The following is a 23476-nucleotide window of genomic DNA, read 5'->3' on the forward strand; positions in this document are numbered from 1 at the left end:
AAGACTAATTATAAAGGTACAATGTAATTAAAGGAAATAATTCCCTTTAAATTTTTGGGTAGAAATTATTTTAAAAAAATGTTGAAGTATAGCATAAAGAATAAATGGGGTTTTCTGTCCTTTGTAGTTTTACAAATCTGGCTCTCATATAAGCCAGATGTGTAAGCAGTATGCATCCAAGCTCCATGCAGTATTTCATATTTAGCCCTTTTAAATGCCTACAAACATTTTACCACAAATCTGGAATCTTCATTTTTTGTATCTGCTTAGGGTTAAATTTGTTTCAAATTCCATTAACGTGTTTGAAACAAAATATTAACTAGGTTAAAATGTTTTCTGTGGTATCAATCAATGGTGCAGAAAAATCTGTCAACTTCAAACTAAATCCTGGACTGCCCTAATTAGAGTCCTACGAAGCCATACCCATCATGCCATACGTGTCAGGTTTTTCTCACATTTACAACAGCAAAAAACACAAGTTTGAAGAGAAAATGCATCATTTTTCAATTATAATCTGAAATTATCAAGATTTTTCTGCAACTTAAGACAACACTAACAATTAGAATTGTGTCAGGTTTTTTTCTACAAATGTTCAGTGCAAAGAACCTAAAGCTGCTAAGCTCAAATTGTCCCTATTATATAAGAAATGTAAAAATCTTCAGGCAATTCCTACATACAAATATGTATTTAACATCTCTGTCTTTTCTTTATTAGAATGTGAAGCTATATTGATTATATTTAGTATCAGATCAATATGAATATCCTATTCATCCTGCTGCACTCTAAAAGTTTACTCTTACTACCTATACATCACTTGACCACCAGCTTTTTCCAGGTTGTTTTAATCCACTAACATTCTTCTAAAATTTCTTTCTTATAGTCAACAGCATCAGTCTCCACTTTCTTTCCACTGCTTATGTCATCTAGTTTAAAAAGCGCAACGAGTCTTTTTCTTCCTAGACAATTTAGTATACTGTGCTTGTGGACAAAGGTAAAATCCATACAAAAAAAAAAAAACAACCAAAAATCCTTTCAACAGTACACAAGCTAAGTACAATTCAATTGTTTTACTAAGATCTTGAGGTCAGAATACGCAGTGCACTGTATGACAGTAATTCCCTAGAGAAAAACATTTTTGATTGCAAACAAAATTTTGCTAAAATTATGCCCTTCTTTCCATAGCTAAGCTACATTACAGCCTGTTCAATCTACTCCCCTATCCAGTTTGGTACATTTCCTCATAGCAGGGGAAACAAAACACATCAACACTGCAGGGTGGGTGCATGGTATAGAGACAGGGCTTAGCTCCAGTATGAATAAACACGGTGATACAGCTTTCTGTATTTGTATTTCTCCTCTTAGAGCCTAAGAGAGTATCAGTATGTTACTGTATCAGCAGCATCACAGCCTGCTGTACAATTTCTTGTAAAAGATGCTAAAAAAGCCTGATTCTTTTGGGATTTGACATGGGAATGCCTTTGGGCTTCAAAATTACCCTTTCCCTCATCAAATTCTGCTCAGCTTTTCATTGGATATTATGCATTAAAATTGTCATTTCCATTCTGTCTTTTGCATGCCTCAAGAAAATACTGGCCTCCTTCCAGAACAGTAACTAGCTTTACTGTCCTAAAGACCCCTGGTAATGCCATAAAGGCAATAGCAAAGGGATTATGTGGAGAACACCTGGGAGCTGCAGCACAGCAGGAACCAGGAGAGTGGTAGGATAAGTACATCACTGGGCCAATGGTTTACCCAAATATCAAAATGGTGAGAGACTGTAATGGGAAGAGTGTGGCCAGCAGGTCAAGCAAAGGGATCCTGCCCCTGTACTTGGCCCTAGTGAGGCACATCTGGAGCTCTGTGTTCAGTTCTGGGCTCATCAAGAAAGAGAGACCAGAAGCTCTTGGAGAGGGTCCAGTGAAGGGTAACAACGATGATGAGGGGTCTGGAGCATCTCTCTGATGAGGAGAGATGTGGGAGCTGGGCCTTGTTAGTCTGGAGAAGAGAAGACTGATGATAAAGCACACTAAGAGACTCAGTGGCACTCAGAGAAAACTGGTCTTTCTTTTAAAGTATTTGCACCAAAAAAAAAGGTGCACTACATTAAAAAGCACCATGTAGTTTGTCAACAAAAGTACTATGAGATTAGGAAACACTAATGACAACTTACAGCACTAGTTGAACCCATCTGTCCATTTGGATGTAATTTTATATCACAGGATTTTTAATTAATTATTAAATGTTATATTTTATTTAATTATTAAATGACACTTTTTGCTGTTCCTTAGGAGTCCTGTGTTCTTCAGAGCACAAGATAGATATAGTTTATGCTGTTCTGGTAGCAATTTGTAATCTCCCAGAGCTGGATTTTGCGAATTAAACACTCCTTTTACCATGGAGAGTTTGGGGAAAACCGTAATGTCAGCAAAGCAAAATTGGTGCAATATGATCACATTACTACCATAGAGAGAGGAACATCCAATTTATGCTTTATCCTACTGTTCGTGGTCCTGCCAGTGCCACCCAGTTTTGTCAATCCCTTTGCTGCATCCAGCTATTCACACAGGCTAATTAGTTTGCTGGCTGTTCGGGAAGAGCCCATTTTAATGTTCTGTATTCATACAGTACATAGCACAGTGAAACCTTGTTCACTGATCAGAGCCCTACTCATACTACTAAAATAATTATGAAACCACCCACATAAGAGGTAACACACCAACACAGCTCTTAAAAGACCGCCTGGAAGTGCTGAGGCATGCAAAAGTAATGGGAAAAATAACTAAACAAGTTCTTTCAAACCCTTAATAAGAAAAATGTTTCTTTTGTGACTGGGTTGTTTCTTTAAAATACATAGTTTTGCCTACCCTGCTTTATTCATCATTCAGTTAAATATATAGTGTGACAAAGAAACCTGACAGTGCAAATAGTAAAACATTCCCCACCACAAGGAATGTATTAATAAATAGCCAAACCTCCAAACACTTTTCTCTCTCTGAGACTAACTCAGGAGCATGGTTTTAAAACTAATTAGCAAGGTAACCTTTTTCCTCTTCCCTTAGGAAATCTACTGTGGTCGATCCAAAAAATATCCAACCCAAAATTCAAATCTAGGCTTCTTGCCAGCCACTACAGGACTAATTCCCACAACAGTCCACAGAGTTTTAGCCACAGTGAGCATGCAACTGAATATATGTTTACAGCTAAAGCACAAGGTGTGTTTGTCACTTGGAAACTTTCCATTTATATTGCCCGTTCTTAAAAGTTTACAAGATTTCACTAAAAATAGCAAGCTAGCAACATTAAACCATATGCCATAAATCACATAAAACTACACATAGTAGCACATTTTGACTCATTTATGAACTTTTTTAGATGAAACAGAATCAGCTTTTAGTTACCCATACACAGACAAACATGAGGAACTGGCATTTTCATAATATTTTGTTACAACATAACTCAGGTGTAAATGCAGCAGTACAAACTCGGCCACTCACTGTGGCAGCATCTACATGGCACAGCAGGTGCACTCTATAAGGTGGCACACATTTCTGGTCTCTGGTTGTACCTCCTGTATCCACACAACACAATTCATGTTGGTGCAAGAGCAGGTGAATGACAGAAGTGGGATGAACGCCTTTCTAATCCAGGGGAAAAATCAAGAAGCATGGTGCCTTCCTGACCTTGGGCTGGTCAGAGGACAAAGCCTGAAACTAACATTAAACTTACACCATTGCAGCATCACGTGAGAGAAAAAGTTAAAAAAAAGGCTGCATGTGTATGTAGAGAAGCTGAGTTAATTGGGCTCTGGCCTACAGCCCATGCACATCACCACAACACAAATACACTAATATCATACAATCAAAACATCCAGTCTGTTAGCAGGATGTGTTCTAAAATGTGCTTTTATGGTTTAGGTCTTTCAGGAAAGAGATGCTCTTATTTTCATAATGTCATATACACCATCAAATACATCCTGTGTATGCCTCCGGAAATATTCCCAGTAACTGCCATTTCTATTTTATTTGCCCCTATAGGAAAAAGGAAAACACTTTTGAGAGCAAAAAATACCTACCTGCTCTTCATTCACACCTCAGCTTCCTCAGGAAATCAAAAATACTGTTTTTAACAGTCTACCTTTAGTTCACAGCTTTCATCTCCATGGAATGAAACTTGGTTGGAAGCTTATCAAGGAAATGAATTCAGAAATGTCTAGACTACAGCACAGAAGTTACAGTGATTGGGGCAGTCTGTAGCTCTCAGCAGCAATCAGTAATCTTCTGCTAATACTGTTCTGAATTCAGTCTCTACATGATCAGCTTCTGCTTAACAGAAGAAACTGGCAAATATTTACCCAATTTATTACTGTATTTAAATGGAACAGGGTCTTATGCAGTACTCTAATCATAGAACATTGGCTTCAAAAGTGTAACTGCTTGATCTAGTTCAACCATAGGCCAAGCATTATTCCCTTAATAAAATTAAGGGAATATGAAGACCACCCTGTGAATACAGCACCAATCTCTCTTGCTGAGCGTCCCTTGCTCCTCACCTCTGCCTGTAGTAACCCTGGACAGGCCATTTGGGAAGGTGGGGGCACTCCAGACAAGTGCTGCCACAAGCCACTGTCTGCTTCGGCTGAAACATCTCAGCCTGGTTTCAATCTTCTTGTCTATTTAGGACTGTAATCTCCTGGTGGAAAAAGCCTCAGACATCTGGTGAGTCCCTACCAAGAAGGCTCTAGAGAATATGGGCTCAAGGACACAGAGATGGTTCAGGCAGAGAGAAAATATCATTGCCAAACACTCTGAAAGAGGCATCCAGCAGTGTTCCAAGGGAAGCAGGCTCTTATGCACTCAGGGACACAGCTTCCCAGACACTGCTGGGCAAAGTGAAGCTGGACAGTGTAAACCACCAAGCACTAGCTTCATGGCACAGTATTAAAGAGGAAAAAATATTAATCCTACTTTCATATAACAATTTTTTACTCTTTATACTTTCTTCACTTAGTTTTCAACACCATTCAGTATTTGACTGTGTTCCTATCTAAGATACTAGTGGCTATTCCAAGACTCCATTGCAAACAAACAGAGAAATTATTACCGGATGCCAGAGAACAGAAATAGTGAAAGTTAGTGAAAGTATGACAATTCAAAGCTTTACAGCATTTATAGCACAACAGGGTAAATTTTATATGTGGAAAATCCAATCTGCTGTGTGTTTTACTCACCGTTTGATGACTTCGGTCACAGTAGCGCAGTCCAAAGTAATCTATTTCCACCAGGTTTAAGTGACGAAATACGTAGCCCAGGACAACCGACCCTTTCGTTGACTTCTGTGGGAAAGAATTTACAGAGTCTATTCACAAAGATGCTCTGCTTTTGTCAGCTATGTGCAGTGGCATTCATGCATTTAATTAGCTTTTTTTAAAAAAAAAAAAATAAGAGGCAGTTCGCAGTGCCTTTAACAAAAATTTCAGCAGTACAGATGGAAATATTTTGCCCTCATACATGTTTGAACAATAATTCTGTAAAATACTGTTAGGAAGCTGGCAAGTTAGTAGTTACACAGTACAAAAAGAACAAAAACCCCAAACAAACTCTGACAATGGAGATTAGGAAGTAAAACTGCCCTTAAGATCTAAGTTATGCATCATTAGCTGCTCTGTAACTAATCTTTGTAAAGAAGATTTAGTTTTATTTGCTTTACTTTTAAATATTTTTGATAGTAGAAGGGGGAGCAGTCTAGCACCCTGAATTGAAATAATCCTGCTGTTTCCCTGAATAGTACTTCATTAGGTGTCTATTACAGTATTTGCAGACAAAGCTGGGGACAATATTGCAAACAACGTTGTCCTGTTGAGAATGCATTATAAAAAGCTGTCTTCCACCTGAGTGCCTCGTATTTGTTGGTTCGCCTGGCAGCCAACAACACACAGACAGGAAGATGGAGAACAATTGCACAGAATGATCCCCCATCAGAATCAATTAGAGCCTTTGACTATTACAGTCCTAAGTTCCACAAGAAAATATGGACATAACTCATAATTAGGTTTTGCTTAACTGCTTCATATTTTTTAAACTACTAGACTGTAGTAAAATCACCAGAAGGATAGAAACAGGAAGAAGAAGTGGGATATTGATTGCACTACTCCACTTTTTAGCCTATAAACAAATAATTTCAAAATTAAAACAGCAAGGAACACTGATTAAAAAATCCTTTAATTTAGCTTTGCTGGTAAAGTATCAATCACATAACAACAGTGAAGATCTATTCTTTTTTCTTTTCAGCAGGTGCATTTGGTCAGGCTTTATAACAAGTCACAAGGGCAAGACCAATTCGACAATTTCAGGTGGCCACTCACATTCAAAACAAGCCATGACAAGGTATATCTTCCATCTCTGGTAAGATGGGGAATTGCATATCCATGCTATTTACCAGATTTAATATATATCTGCTTAAACCAGGAGATGTTCTGGAAAGGTTCTCAGTGTCTAAATCCATCATACTGGTTATTTACACTAAGCAACTGCAATTACATATTCCCTCAGCATGTACAGTATGGCCAGTCTTCGCGAGCGAAGATTTGGGAAAGGTCTTTACCCTTTGAGCCTGCGCAGTGGATTATTTTTTTTTTAGGTGAGACCCAGTGTGCGCTGAACTGAGCCCACCCTTTAATCCTGAGGTTCATCTGCTGGGGCCGAGTGAAGCTCGGACGGTGGCAGCGAGGTCCTCAGGACGTAGGTTTGTTTAGAGTGACCTTCTCTTAGATGGATGGTCTTACAGGGCTGACGAGCTCCATCTGCCCGGGGGAGTTTCCCTGACCGGGAATCGAACCCGGGCTGCAGCAGTGAGAGTGCTGCAACCTAACCACTAGACCACCAGGGGGCCTCAGCATGTACAGTAAGCCTTAATGATCAGCCACAAAACAGAGAGCTATCTGGGGAAAAAATATGATTAAGGTAAGCAGAAATTCACTAAATCTCATTTTAGCATGTTGGATAAAGCAGAGCAACACAATGATTTTATCATCAGATTCCTCAACAGGAAACTGAACTTGGGTTGTCAGAACAAAGTAAGACAAGAATCAGCTGTAAGTGACTATCAGGAGCACTGCAGCAAAAAGACAGAACATAGCAAAACACATCTTAAAAATACAAAAAATGCAAGCAATAATTGTACTGCCTTGTCTTATTTTTAAATCAGTTGTTATTCAAAGAAGCACAGGAGGCACCCCACTAAGAAGGACATAGTTATCATTCATACGCTGGACTCAATGATCCTGATGGGTCCCTTCCAACTCAACATATTCTGTGATTCCGTGTCACATAAGGCAAATTACCTTTGCCATTGTAACTGTTTCCATTTTCATTTAAACAGTACAACAATGTCTTGGGAACCTAGAATTAGACAGGCACAGGCGAAGCTCTTATTTTGAGCCCTGACTCCTAACATCGCATGTGGATAAAGGATGGCAACACCTTCCACTAGGCACTAAACATTAAGAGAATATTTTAGACAAAAGGAACTCTACCATCAGCCACTTAAGAGTCAGTGGGTTTTGACATGGTTAACCACAGCGTGGACAGTAAATCCTGGTAGGAGGTATAGAAAGGATTACCTGCACCATGATTTACAGGAGACATGGAGTGGGGCCCATGCAAGCCTTGCTGAGCTTCAAGTCTGTTTGCTTTCAATGAGCTTTCCACTCCTTGTCTGACCAGCAGCATTATTCATAGCGTCAGTTGGTTTTATTAGCAGTACTAAGAAACACTAATCAAGCTACAAAGATTAAGTAGTCAATTTCCCATTCAGGCATCTTACAATAACAATACACACTCCTGCAATCAAAGAAGCTTAAGCCTTACAGTTCAACTTATATGACTCTGCACCAGCTTAGAATACAGCTACCCTTCTTGGCTTCTGCTTCAGTCAGCTGAGGACTGCAGTACTACATACTCTTTCTACATAAAGCTTTTGGGACAGCTTTCCTCCTGTGGACACTAAAGCTAGTGTGTTATCCCCAAGAAACATACACATTTCAAACCTGATTTGGTTGAAATTTAAGCCTCCTCTCTTTCCCTTCAGAGATAAAAGGCTTTTTTAACTGCTTTTTACATCTATTGCTAGGCACAAATGCCTGCCAATTTATTTTCTTGTCCCAGCTTGTTCTGGCCCTTTCCCTGCCTGAACGGACAAGAATCGGGTGCACGCCTGAATAAAGAACTTTGCTTGCACCCTTCCTCGCGTCCCATTCCCTCTTCGGACCGCGACAAATGGCACCCAGCGTCAGGCAAAAGTAAAGGTTTTTACTTTAAGAAAACCTCCCCCATGCCACAAGGGCTCAGACGGCGCAGAGAGAAGTGTTTCCGTCCCGCTGGTCCTTCCCAGCTGAACTCCAAATCATGGCAAGATGGCCACCGCACCAAGAAAGGTGAGCTCCGGGAAAAACCTCTAATCCCATCTCCCACCCTCACAAAATCAACTTTAAAACCAACTGCAGACTAACAGAAGCCTAAGTAATTTCACAATGGGCCTCTCGCTATCTACCCCTCAAAAGTTTGTATACTGCAAGCTTAAAGACTTTATTTTGGAAAACGGACACCCCTTAGACAAAAAATCCACAAAAGCCCTTGCTAAATGGCTTGAAAACGGAGGGGAAGCTGTGTCCGACAGCATGTCTCTAAAGGACTGGGAGAAAATTGGATATAAGATCTGGAAAGTGAAAGAGAGGGGAGACAAAATTGCTGTTGAAGCACGGATTGCCCGGAGGTTAGTTCTGATGATGCTACAACATCAAATAACCAGTTCCAATGAAAATCTCCAAGAATCTGAGCAAAAATCCAAGCCCCCATCCCCAAAAAAGGACAAGCCCCGGGAGTCCTGGAGTGGCGGCGGCGGGGGGGGGGGGGGGGGGGGGGGGGGGGGGCAGGAGACCACGGACGGCGGGACGGAGAAACAAAGCACGGAATACCAGCGGCTTTTGCATCATGGCATCAGCGAGCTAAGCGGCCGCGCGGGCGAAGCCGAGGAGAGCGGGGAGCGAGCGCGGGAGCGCACGCGGCGTGGAGAAACGGCACGCAAACATTTCGCGCTTCTCCCGCCAGCACCACCCCCCAGCCCGCCCGCGCAAGCCCGGCCGGCACCACGTCCCCACCCCCTCCCTCCTCCGCCCCCCCCGGCCAAAAAACCCCTCCCCCCACCCCCACGTCCCCACCCCCTCCCTCCTCCGCCCCCCCCCCGGCCAAAAAACCCCTCCCCCCACCCCCACCGCATCCATGTACTCCTTTCCAGTGCCCCCCTCCCCATGGCAGCGCCGCTTATCCCGCCGTGCCAGTAGCTGGCACTTTAACCTCTTCAGTACCACCACCCTGCGAATGTACTTGTCCCTGCCCAGCCACTGCCCAGAGGAGCACATGGTCTTACATAAAGGAATAAGCATCAACAGCTGATGATTTGAATTTGGTTAAAGCATTTCCCGTATTTTATCATCCCAACAATCACCCTGTCTGGGAACCAATCCCCCTCCCAGTTCTGAAAGATACAAAACAAGCTATTACTGTCTACGGGTTAAATTCACCTTATGTAATAAGGGTACTTGGTTCACTCTTTGCTGCTTACACATTCACTCCAAATGACATAAAGGATTTAATAAGTGCTTTCTTCACTAATATGCAAGCAACACTTTTCCTGGATGAATGGCAAACTCGCATTCGCCAGCGAACCTCAACAACCACAGGGACCCCAGTCCTGGAGTCCTTTAATAGGCTTTTCAGAGTGGGCCCATATATTTCCAATGAGGCCCAAACCAAGATTCCTATGAATGAATTAGACATTTCAAAAAATCTAGCCTTCCAAGCTATTCAAACCATTGCTGAGGCTGCTGAACCTACACCTTCATACACACAAGTACAACAAAACCCAACAGAACCATTCACAGACTTTGCAGAAAGGCTAAAGAAAGCTATTGCAAAACAAGTTAAACACCCAGAAGCTCAGGATGCACTATTGTTAATAGGTTGGCTATAGAGCAATCTAATGACGATTGCCAGCAAATACTAAGAACTCTTAGGGATCCTACTCCTATGGACATGGTCAAGGAATGTGGTAATGTGGGGTCTCATTCTCATAAAGCAAGACTACTAGCTGAAGCTTTGGCTGGACCACAAACCTGTTTTCACTGTGGTGAGACAGGACATATAAAAAAGAACTGTCCACAATTAATTACAAAGATGGAGCTTCCGAAGACGTCGTGCAAACGGTGCGGAAAAGGCAGACACTGGACTAAGGATTGCCGCTCCCTTACTAACATTTATGGCCAACTGCTACCCCCGAAAAAGTCACCAGACTTGACGAGAAAAGTGACTTTTAATTCAATGCCAGATCTTAAACAGTGCACCTGTGAACTGTCAAGAAACAAGGCAGTAAGCTCCAAGGGTGCTGTGATAAAACAAACACCCCCTCAACTGCGTTCCATCCTGCGTAGCCCATCCCTTCAGCAGGTGCCAGGAAACCACAGCAATTAGAATGAACCATGTTAAACCTACCATTCCCTGCAGTTCAACTTAAATCAGATGAACTGATTATGCAACTTATGCCCTTGCCACGTGATATCACTAAGCTTTTAGACACCATGGAGCAGTAGCATCTCGGGTTGGAAACAATTTTTAGGGGGGAGTCACTCAGCAAATGCAGCTGTCCAATCCGATTTGGAAGATGCAGATCTGTCCTCCCTCAAGTCCATTTAAACAAACCCTTTTTAACTTGCTTTGAAATTTTGCTTTCTCTGTTTGTATTGTTATTATTTCTTGTGTCATAGCGGGCTGTAAGAGGACTATCAAAACAGATATTTTCTAGCCATGCTTCAAACAAATAAGAAAGAGTGAGATGTGACGGAACACGATTCAGGATGGGAACAGTTCCGGGCGTGGAGAGAAGCGTGCAGCGATTGGCGGAGATTTTTGCCTGCTCCCTGCTTCCCCCACTCCTCCCTCTTTTGCCTGTGCCCTATTCTGATTTGCTCCCCCGTTTGTCTGTCTGATACCTCACCCTATGTTCTGGCCCCTTCCCTGCCTGAACGAACAAGAATCGGGCGCACACCTGAATAAAGAACTTTGCTTGCACCCTTCCTCGTGTCCCGTTCCCTCTTCGGACCGCGACACCAGCTCACTTAACACTTCCATAGTGGCAGGTCCTGTGGAAACAGATGGTCCAGCTGTGAGGAAATGCTGAGCAAAACCATCCAACTTAAAATGGCTGAGTTTCTCCACCTCTACAACAGCAAGATGCTCAGTGCTTTGGTTATCCTCAGCCAAAACAGACTGTGGGCTGTAGTCTCCATGTCCCTCTTCGCCAATCCCTTTCACATCTTTCAGCAATGCCTGTGTGCGCACAAGGCAGTCCTTTGCAAGGGAACAGCCAGGATGTGAGCCAGGCCCTATTCTCACATCCTTCTAACCTCACCTTGCATAACCTCATATTTTCCCAGCACTGAAGAGCACTCTTCAGGTAAAACAGTGACCCTTGGAGAAACCACTGCAACCTCATTTTTAATTCAAGTTCTCATTTTAAGCCACATGATTTCAGGGTTTCATGCCAGTAATTTGCCTCTTCAAGTGGAGTCAAGAAAGCAGTTTTGCTGATGAATCCCTAAGTGGCTACTTCTAGTCCTGAAATACATTTTTACCACATTTGTAGAAAGTTTTGCCAACTAAGAAAAGTCATTTATTTTCCCTGATAAAATTACAGCAAAATTCAAACTAAAGCTATCAAAGATGTTAACAGGATTACATATGGCATTACAAAAATCACATAATCTGCCTTTCATTAAGCTCAGACTTGCTAAAGGCTTGCATTCTTAGGGATAAACCCAAGTACATTTGAAAATATCATTGGCAATGCTTTCAAGAGAGAACAAAGAATTGTTCGAATGAGTCATAACATCTTTCTTTACATGTTAGCACTGCGGCTTCATAAACCAGAAAGGCAGGTTTCTACTGGCTAAAGAAAATCACAGGGAGAACACTCAGGAGAGGGCTGATTCAACTGAACTTTTCTTAATCAAATTGCTCTTTTTAAAACAGTATATACAGTACTACATTTCAACATAATCATATTACAGTATATTTATACATAGAAATTCTTATCTTTCACACTGCTCATTGCTTTTTAGCTCTAGTGAGGTTTTTCTAGTTGGATATTTTTTATTTTCTCTCTTGTGTTCTACAGTGCAGTGGAGGTCAAATCAGAACCACGGTTGATGTTAACCGAATTTAAACACAAAATGTCTGCCTCAGTAGAATGGTAGTCCCTCCCTCAAAGGAAAAGTGCTACAGGTAGTGAAGCCTCTTTTTATTAGACTAGAATAACACATTGCCTCTTTTAGTTCAAGAAGCCATCCTGAAACATTTCTCCTCAAAGTAATTCAATCCACAGACTCTATCTCTTAGAACCTCATAAAAGCTAAGGAACATGCAGATGAATTTATGAGCCTTCTTTCAAGAAAAGGACTTATAACTTTGGTTGAACATAGCCTTCGACTTTCTGAGATACCTTTCCCTATCAGAGTCACACCTGATGCTGAAGTTGTTATTCTGCTTATACAGTGGCAAGAGCTAACACAGAAAAAAGTGGAAGTTTTCTAAAGCTAAACAAGGGAGTTTCTAACAGAGTATGGAAAAACAAGGAAGATGTTATGGGGATGATACACAACCATGCTGAGCCGTTCAGACACACCTGTGTAACATCTGTCAAGGACAGGGTTGTGTGGGTTATGCTGCTAACAAGCCCTCCAAGTGGGAAGCACATTTGATCTTTGCCTGTTCTACTACCTTACCTCAAGCTCAGAAAAGGCTAGTCACCACCACAGTTTTTCACCACCTCCCACTGACAAAAGCAGCAATGCATGGAGCTCTGAAATCAAAGTTCTTGGCGTTTTTTAACAACACAGAATAAGGACCCCTTTCCCCCAAGGCAGTCAACCACCTAATTTGCATAACACATGTTCAAGCAGAGAAAAATCTTTAAATTAAAAATGCTAAAAATGTACAAAATATTCACCTAGATAAAACAGCTTGACCTTAATTTCCAGAATGCATGTCCAAGCAGAGAAGAATTTACATTAATGTTATTTTATATGTGCAGGCGTTCCCCAACACAATCATGTAACAGAGGTAAATACTTTCAGGAACTGAGGATTTAAAAAATGCAAATGTAATTTGCACACAGGCTGTCCTAAGTATACACCATTCAAATGAACTATCCAAACTGTACTAATCCATCCCTGCCTCTCTCCTCATCTTTTACTGACAACAGACAACCTGTTTTCAGAGATTTTTTGTCTGAGAACTCCTTGGAAATTTATGCACACATGCACAGACCTGCCCATCCCTGTTCTGCTCTACCTGCTGGATATAACATATGACACTGAATTCTAAGTGCTGGATATTAAGATACCTGTAGACTAGTTCTGTTTTCACTAATAGTCAATCTAATACATTCCAGTAAGAGAACGCTATTCTAGAAAAATATCTAAATACCTAAAATACCTATATTTTTTTGGTTTGTAATTATTGTATCTATCACAAATTTATCTAGTTAGGGGCCAACTCCTTAAGAGAGGGATAGATTTCTAGGAGCATGGACTCCGGACAGTTAAACATCTCCCTTTGTAACTACTCGCACTTTGACGCATTGTCACAAAGAGATGTAAACTGATCTATTTGACTCTGAAACATAGAAGAAAAAAGCTAAAGAAATAATATTTTAAAAATATTTGGATTATGGGAAATCAGTTCAGTGGACTTCTTCTCTGGGGGAGAAATATAAGCAAGTATATTTACATGGTGTAGCAATGCAATTTGTACATGACACACTACAAGAAATGCTCTAAGCAGGAATCAAAGTCCAATGAAGAACACAGAGGCAAGTGGAGCAAGCAAATAAGTAGTGGGAAGACAGCTAAATTTTGGATATGTAATTAAATATTTACTAGTGCTTTAAAATTGATCTCTCATCTGCCATGAAGGATATTTTTTAAAATTACAGTAACGGTGCTGTTGCTACAGTTCTGTCTAGAAGAATTCTGACCATATAAATTTTATTTAAAAATCTGTTCACTGATCTGTTCCCTAATATTAACATTATCCAGTTCATTAACATCTATATTCACCATATGACAGATGAGTTAAGGTACCGACAATAATGTATTTCAAGTTTTCACAGAAAAGAGCTCTTCTGAAGAACTGAATACTAATGAACATTTCCATCATTCTCATGTACTTTGAATAATTTTACATCTAAGAAAAGAACCGATACAATAATAGTGAAATTTAAAAATACAGCATACAACCACTCATTTGGAATGGTTAAGATGTTAGTTACTACTATTTTTCTCCTTTTCAGAAATACTCCTCATGCATAGCTGTGTGACTGGTGTACCTTCTGGTTAGGCACGGGCTCTGTGTGTCCCTCCTAGACTTTTATTTGGAGAGGAGATCTGATCCATTGTAAATACTTATGTCATGGTAGAGATAGTTGTGATCGTGTGTATACTGTATTATAATATTTATTTGTACAGTCATTGTAATATATTCCCTTTCCCCCATTTGGAGTCTGGTGTGTTTTGTCTGGAAAAAAACCCATCTCACATTAGATTGAGATGTGACAGGGGGCTAGGACTAGGGAATTAGATTTTGGGGATCTCAAACCATGACATTCTGTCACCACCAGTTCAACCAACGCACAACAAATACACAACTGTTAAAGCACCACCGTGGATCTCCTATCAAGAAACCAACCCACAGCCCTCGCCAGCCTCAGAACAGCTTCTACGCCAAAGACGGCCTGATGGAGGAGGAAAAAGAGAATTTAATGCCCAAGAAATCTTAGCCAAGCTGTGGCAAACGGAACTCAGCGAGATGACAGAACCAGAAAAAAGACAAGCAGTTTTGGAGCCTGCAAAAGAGGAAGAACAGCAAATGTGGCTACAGCTACTACTTCAGCTCGAGGAAGAGAATGCAGACTGGGAGAGCACACAGAACATCTGTCTGTCCAAGCCCAGACCATCAGCAAAGTCAAAGCTACCGACGTTGAAGTGGACTGCACGTGTACTGACTGCGTTGCTGGCGATGACAGCTGTTGGTTTTGTACTGTGAGAATTTCAGCTGGGACAACACCATTCACCTACTGACAGAACCAACAATCTAGAGGTAACATTGCAAAACACAACAGACATACAGCTATCAGCTACCATGTTTAGTTTTCTAAGTCACAAAAGGACAACTTTACTAATTAACAGATTATCTGCTATTATAAAAAGTTCTTTTGTATTACAGGGGGTAAGAATAATAATAATAAGAGGGGCCCCAAATCAAGTATTTACTTCTCACTATTTTAAAATAGTGAGACAATATGCCATACACAACATGGAAAGCCAAACCTAAACTAGTAGCAAAGAAACAACCAGTTACAATTTCAACTGCAGAAACACAGAATTCTTTATACACAGTCACTGCAAGAGCCTTGAGAAAGCAAAACAAACAAAACCCTCATACAACATAAGCCCAAAGATGCTCCACAAAGTTGCAAAATACAGCAATACACACCTCCAAATCCACTCAAAACACAAACATGCATAAATTGGCCTATACCCAAATTAAACAATTAGAATGGGAGGCAAAGACAGGAGTATCAAACATTTTTAGCAGCAGAACAGATATAACCTCACAATGGCCCTTAAAAAACATCCAAACCTATTTAACAATTTTTCTTAAACTACCATCCCCAAAGCAAAACACAGACATTATAACCAGCAATAACCTAGACATTAACTCTGTTTCCATTGGAACCACTGAAGTCACTCATTCTATAGAAGAGAGACTGCCTCTGTCAAAGAGGAAGTCAATTAACAGCAGATTTTTCCCAAAGGCAGCTTTATTGCAGCTGAACCCACAAGTGACCCAAGAAACAGGTAACCCTAAATCAATAAAACAATGGCCTTTCCTTAAAACAGAGGTGATGCATTTACATACGCTATTAGAAAACCATATAAACACAGCCTTGCTATGTACAAAAGCCCTTTCACTAATCTATCAATCTCTCAAACCTAGAGAAAGACGGATTTTCATGCTTTTTGCCCCTATCTCAGAGTTAGAAAAGAATGAAGTTTTTGAAAACTGAGATTTTATAACTTACTTTTTAGTTAAAGAAAAGGGTAAAAAACACTTCTTGCATGATTGCCTTTGCAAAAAAGGAAATAATGTGCTGCCCCTTAAACATAATAACAGTGGTTTACTGCTTAACAACTGGGTGGAATTAGATTTTGTCATTTTCTACCACTATTCCTGTTCCTATAAAAACTTTCCTACTAACTCCTTGGCTAAACAAATAAGTGACTTGCCTTTGGGTGAGGAAGACAACAAACAAGCCCCTCTTATCTCTCCCTCAGAATCTCCTTTTTTACATAATATAGAAAAGGAAAGCAAAACATAGCAAACTAAAACTTTACTAACTATTCACTCATACCACTGCATTTTACATTGTCAAGAAGATATAAATTTTACTTGTAACATTTGTAGTTTTTTGCCTTCAAATCAGTTTTCTTAAAAGTAGTATAAATTGTTTTCTTAACAATAGAAATAAAGGGTAGAAAATAGTTTAAAAACATTTACATATGGAATGAAATTATACATCTCGCCATCTTAAAGCCCAATATATTCATTAGTTCATAGTTTTTAAATATAAAGCTGGCTGATACAAAACTTTTATTAAGTTTAGCAGTTTCATGTTCTTCTAGCTATGATAAAGAATGCAAGATAAACCTTTTATAAATCAGCAAACAAAATTGCTACACATATTATAAAAACTGGAGCAATGTAAGCAATTTACTGGGGAGCTAAATTTGAACTAAATAAATTCACCTACAGACTGTTTCAGCATAAATTGCATGCTGATTACCAATCAATTACTAAACTCAAGGTAAAGAAAAGGATTTGAAACCTTCTGTTTCATGGTATAAAAGGAGAGAAAAATTCTCCTGGTTGACTAAAAGCCTTTGTAATTATCTTTCACTATGTAAATTAGTGTCATTTTAACCAAGAACATTTATCTCCACAAACCAGAACACTACAGCTTTAAAATTTTTCCCTATGTTTTCATTAATTTCACAGTAGTTTTTAAAATGAAAGTTATTAGAAAGCTATTAAATTCTCAAATACATCCACATACATGCAATTATCGCAATAATGTTATTCAAATAATAAGTATAGAATCTTAAACATCCCCATATTTGTTACATTCAAACATTCTCAAAACATTTTGCTATCACAAAACAATGTACATAATATCAACAAGAGTGCAAAATAGCTGCTTGTAAATCACAACTACCTGAGAGACTGAATTAAACCTGGTTACAGTTGCTCTAACTGATGTTATTAGAAACGGAGACTAAAACGTTCCAGAAAAATTCAACAGGACCAACAATGAAATCTCCAAAGAAAACTACACAATGAAAGATTATCTTTAAAGCCTTCAGTCAAAAAGCAAAAGACGCTATAACATAGACTCACTGATATTACTTCAAAAACTACAGATTCGCCTGATTCTTGCATCTATTCCTGCCCACCTTTCATCTGAAATAGACTGAACTGTTATTAACATGTTTGCCAAGATTGTTTTTAAGGATAAAGAACAACTACAAGAAATGAACAAGACACTGAGACCATCTGCATCTGGACAAACAAGGAAGGACAACTGAACAATAAGGTACAAACCTTGGACCAGGTTCTATACAAGTATTACAACTTACTCATGTACTTAACACATTTGTTTTGTAATTAAGCTATGAATGTTATAATTGATTCATGCTATGCTACAGAGTTACTTTCACATCTCGAAGCCTCCTTCCTTCGAGATTTCACTAACCCTCCTTTACCTAGAAAATTACACACCACATAATTCCTTGTTAATCACACAAAATCTAACTCTTACATAAGACACATCCATTCACACACACTCCAAATAGAATAATACAACAACACACAAAAAATGCTTCAAAGGCAAAAAAGAAGGGGTCAGTATGTTCTAGATTTCTTAAACTGTGATGATACAAACCATAGCAGGTATGAATACCAACATAAAACTAAAATACTTTCATCTTCCTAAACACTAGTTATGCTTAAAAATCTAATATATAGGCAATGATCAAGACCAGTGTAATGGTTTGAGAGCCCCAAAATCCAATTCCCTAGTCTAAGCCCCCTCTCACATCTCAACCCAATGTGAGATGGGTTTTCTAGACAACCACACGAGAATCAAAATGGGGGAAAGGGAATATATTACAATGACTATACAAATAAATACTACAATACATTATATACAGTCTTAATTATCTCTACCATGACATAAGTACTTACAATGGATCAAATCTCTTTTCCCCTCCAAATAAAAGTCCAGGAGGGAAGAAGGAAAGATCCCTTCTTCAGAGCAGCAATGTCTCTAAGGCAGCAGGTTTATCTGTTTCGCTCTTCTTCTCATGCAGCAGCTGGATCTCTGCCAGCACACACAAGAGCTATCCAAGCCCCTCGGCCACCTGCCTTCAAACGAGGGTCTTCCTCCATGGGCTGCGTAGCAGGGACAAAACTCGCTTCACCATGGTCATATCACAAAGTGCAGGGGCATCTTCGTGAAAGTCCCTTCCTCAGGGGGTTCACCCCTCAGTCAGAACATCTTGGGCAGCTTTCAGTTGAAAGCCTTTGCCTCAAGAGTTCTACCAGAGCTCCTGTGCTCTGTCTCACGCTGCTAGGCTTGGCAGCAGCAGTGAGGGGGGCCAAGGTCACCCCCTCCGCATTCCGTCTGACCATCCCAGTCCAGCTTCAGGGCACCTGAGCTTCTCAGCTCCTCTCTCTCTGGTGCTGCAGCACTCTACGACTCCTCTCAAGCCGGAGTCCATCTCCCTCCTTTCTCGGAGGTCTCAGAGGGGTATGGGGTTTTTATTTCAGTTCTTACCCCAACTTCCTCTCTCTCTGCTGCTCTCTCTCTCTCTCTCTCAGCTCTCTCAGACAACTCGGTGTCTTCCTTGGCTGCATACTGTTGCTTTCTTATCTTTTGGCTCTTAGCCACAGTCTCTGGACGCTGCTTCTGCCACTGCACTGTCTCTACTCACTCACAGTGGGGAAAGCTTTTTTAGCTTTGAGCCACAGGTACTTAGCCCAGCATTATGCTGTTCCAAGTCCCTGCAGCACCCCCCCCAGCCAGGGGCTGGGGGGTCCCAGAGGCCCCAAGGGTCTCCAAGCCCCTTCCTCAGAACATGGCTACCCCTTCTACCACCAAACTACAACTACCTTCTCTTCCGTTTGCTTGTGATATGTGTATATTTCGCAGAAGCCCTCACTGGATAAAACCTCAAAACTTCAAGGGTCACCACCCCCTGGGGTTTTACCATTTTATAACTTCAGGGGGGAAAACTGTTTCCCACCACCACAACCAGTAGATCTCATAACTTGAGGGGAGATATATGCCTGTGTATCAAAGAGTACTAAATTACAAAGCATTCCTTCTAAATGTATCAGGCCTTATATCAGTCCTCCCCTTCAACAGAAACAATCACCAGAAAAAATGAGTAAAGAAATCAGATTTAAAGAAACACAACCAACAATAGTAAAAGGAACACACCACACATTAAGAAACATACTCTAAAAACACAAAAAAGGGGGGAAAAGAGATATGGATTGTCCTAGTTAGAACAGCTGGGACCAGTTCATCACTGGATGGGTGTAACCCAAAACTGTGTATTCTATAGCCTTCCATGCCATTTCCCAGAAACTGTTATCAATAGACCATTTACACCATCTACCTAGAGCAGCCTGACTCCTCAAGCTATAAACTGGGTGCTAAGAGGCCTGTGAGATAGGAGGGTGCCCTCTGTCCTCACACCTTTTGTGGAACTCCCCGCCCTGAGGGAAGTACTGAGCATTCCTGCCTGAACTGGAGGATATATAATCTTAGGGTCTTGGGACTTTTTTAACCACTTGTGGGATCCAGAGGAAGACTGCAGATCACTGCTCTCAACCGGACTGCAGACCACCACTCTCAACTGGTCTGCAACCACCACTTTTCAACCAGACTGCAACCATCACTCTCGACCGGACTGCAATCACCACTCTTGACCAGACTGCAACAGCACTCTCACCAACAGGTTTTCCCCTCTCCTTTTACTTTGGACTCAGGGGGCCCAAAGAACATCACTCTGTTCATGTCCCAGGGTGCTGGGTTATATATTTGGGTTCTGTGGATTAAAACCAATTGTTTGTCTGTATAATCGTACTTATTGTATTATTTTATTAAATTGTTATTGTGACTTATAATCTCTCTTTTGAGTTGAGTTCATTTCCCCTGCTGGTTTATCTTTAAACCACCACATGGATCTAGTCCCTATAGGTGTAAATCTATGTTAACACTTCTTCAAAACAGGAACAATCACAAAGAAGCAATAAATGATACAACAGAACCAAAGCTCCATGATTCAAACAAAATAAAGGGTTTAAGAATGCATGTGTGAGGAGAGAATGAAATGGTGGCCACCAGAGTATGAATGAAAAAGTTGAGTGGACATACGCATGTGTGTGTGAACGCAAATACACTTTATAGCAAGACATTTTAAACACTACCTCAAACAACACCACCTCAAACACAACATCTACAACCCAACACATTTCCCTTTCAAGTAAAGATGATGCCATTACACAAAGTCATCCTCAGATAAAAGGTTATACTCATCTTCAAATCCTGGGTAATTTGATGTTGCTTGAATATTGCACGCGCCAATAAAGTTGTAAACAGTTCAATAAAGGCCTTGTGACAACAGGCCCTGGTTTTTAGAAATTTTTGAAATAAGATTGGTTATGATAAGAATGTTTAAAAATGTATTGTTTCACATCATCATGGCTAGGCTTCGCGAACGAAGATTTAGGAAGGCTCTATCCACATTTGCTACAGAATTGTTTCACAACCTGTTAATTATATATAGAGAGGGGATGTGGCAGGAAGAATGTGACAAGAAATCATGGAAGTTGTAGTCTTCCAGGTTCTCACGCATGCTCAATACATACTTGATTGTCATTGGTTGAAAGATCATGTGACATGTTTAAGCGCTGTATTTAAACCTAAGTGTTTTGAAATAAACCTCAATTCTGCTCTGGCACTTGTGTCTGAGCGGGGTTCGTGCCTTAACAACACCTCAAAGGGAAAATAGAAGATAAAAATACTAGCCCTCTCCATTAAATAAGCCTTTCCAAGCACACATATCTTCAGCATTTTTGCATCTTTCCCTGTGCAAGATGATGTAGATTTGTCCCTGATTCCTGATGATGCAGAGCTGACCTTTCTGTGGAGCAATCTCTGCCAAGGCACTTCTAAAGGCAGCTCAGGCCAAGTGTGAACCAGAGCTGTCCTCTGAAGATGCTTCCAGTCAGAATAAAAGAGACTAAAGATGTACCGAGATTTCCTTGGTGGAAACAGCCACAGTCTCTACACTTTCAGGGTTCCACATGTTCTCTGGGTTTGGAGCAAAAGTGGTTTTGTGAGATGTCCTTTGGGGAAGAATTGCAGAGCCCCACTGCTCTTGCTGCTGGTGGGATTTGGCTGTGGCACGGTGCAGGAGGGTGAAGCCAGGGTGAAGCAGCCTCCATGAGATCCCCATGCAGGCGCTGCTCCTGCAGGACAGCAAGATCCCTGTTTCCCATAGTCAGTCCTAGGGCAGAATAGCTCTGCAGTCAGACTGCTGGCAAAGGGGTACAGGGATCTCCTTTCCCACCCTGCTGCCAGGCAGCCCAGGACTGGGACGTGATCTCCTCTTCCACCATACACCCATGGGAATCCTGCTCGACCATGGAGCCACTCACAGTTTCCTGGAGAAAAGGGCCTTCTCTCGTCTCGCAGCTTCAAGGACTTTGGTGGGTCCAAAGGGATGTATCTTCCATATTCACAGGGAGTTATTTAAAACAAATCTGTGAGAGCACATGAGAAGTTCATGCATTATCAATTCACACGTACTTGTCTTCTGCCTCTCCAGGTGCTTTTGGCGTGTTTCTGAAGCATCCCTAATCAGGACACACAGAGGTACTGCCTGTCAAGAAAACATCATGGCATTTGCTGCTCTCCCTAGAAAAGTTATTTCTTTTCACATGTCAATTGCAAATCAGATATTTTGGTACTGAATTCAATGGTGTCCACACTGTATCCATTCAACAACATTTTATATATAATATTGCATTTTATGAGTGCTTATTTTAAGACTCACCCGTGTCTCAATATATTTTCATTGAAACATACTGGCCCTCTACAATCCATATAATGATGATTTTCCACATTCCAAAAAGTTTTCCAAAACATTTTATCCTTTTAAATATTTAAAAGTTTTATTACCAGTTTGATGGAGTTTTATTTCTCATTTTGGTTGATACTACAAAATTAATTACTTCTTCAGAGACAGACAGATAGAAGGCAAAGGCATACATATATTAACCTAAAAAAATGTACATACTTTTTCTGTACATTTTTGAAAACTCGATTGTCATGGTGCTTTCCAGAAAACTGATTTCATCCTGCTGAAAACTTAATTCTCATTTAAATTTCTCATAATAAATATCTGGAACTTTGTATGAAAATAATAAAGACTGACATTTTTAAAAATGCCTTCATTTTTTTGTTTAATAGACATTCCCCATGACAGCAATAGAACATACACTGCCAGTATTTTGTTCTAAAAATAGTTTTCTAGATATTTTCATTAGTAAATGTCACACACACACCAAAAAAAAAAAAAAAAAAAAAAAAAAAAAAAAAAAAAAAAAAAAAAAAAAAAAAAAGCCAAGCAGTCACAATGTTTGCACCAGGACAGGAATAAGTTATCCATTATCATGCTGTAATGGCTGCTAATGGGGAACTCTATACACCTGCATTCTCTCCTTCCCCTTCTAAAATTTCTGGCTGCCCTGAAGAGATGCTATCCAGTGCCACACACTACATGGGTCATATTACCATTTTACTGGTGCTGGGCTGCATTCAACTTTAACAGCCTTGACTGAAAAAAAAACATAAAAGCCACTCCACGGGAAAGGAAGGACGCTAACAGACTGTGGCAGCAGAGGGGGATGAAAAGGAGGTATCCATCATAGCTCCTTGTTACTTTTCACCCTCTGACTAGTGCTGCCTGGCCCCTCACACCCACACTCACAGCAAGACTGCCTCATTCAGCTGTCAATCAATTCCTGAGTCTCTGCAGATTTCAACCCTGCATATTCAGATAAAACAGAATCTGAGATAGGTCTTTTTTTTTTGAAGAATGATATCACTGCACATAAATAAACAGAAAAGGCAAGTGTTAAGTTCAAATAACAACACACAAAATTTAAAGCATCAACACAACCTGCAAACCATCAATTTATTCTCTTGTGTGCATGTACTGTGTCAATGTCGCCAT

General features: G+C 40.4%; 1 protein-coding gene across 4 annotated transcripts in view; it reads right to left on the reverse strand.

The window, feature by feature from the left end:
• The window catches only part of EPB41L4A (erythrocyte membrane protein band 4.1 like 4A), a 134987-nt gene that overhangs the window by 69498 nt on the left and 42013 nt on the right, over positions 1 to 23476 (reverse strand). For 3 of the 4 annotated variants that reach the window (XM_027712588.2, XM_027712590.2, XM_039380765.1), the window contains exon 2: positions 5228 to 5332. In XM_027712588.2, coding sequence (XP_027568389.1) covers positions 5228 to 5332 — 105 coding nt within the window. Of the gene's footprint in view, positions 1 to 5227; positions 5333 to 7618; positions 7856 to 23476 lie in introns of those variants that run through there. The other variant, XM_039380768.1, reaches the window with a different exon arrangement.

Source organism: Pipra filicauda, unplaced genomic scaffold (assembly GCF_003945595.2).
Source record: "Pipra filicauda isolate LSUMZ 115617 unplaced genomic scaffold, ASM394559v2 scaffold108_size2327098_pilon, whole genome shotgun sequence".
Lineage (NCBI taxonomy): Eukaryota > Metazoa > Chordata > Aves > Passeriformes > Pipridae > Pipra > Pipra filicauda.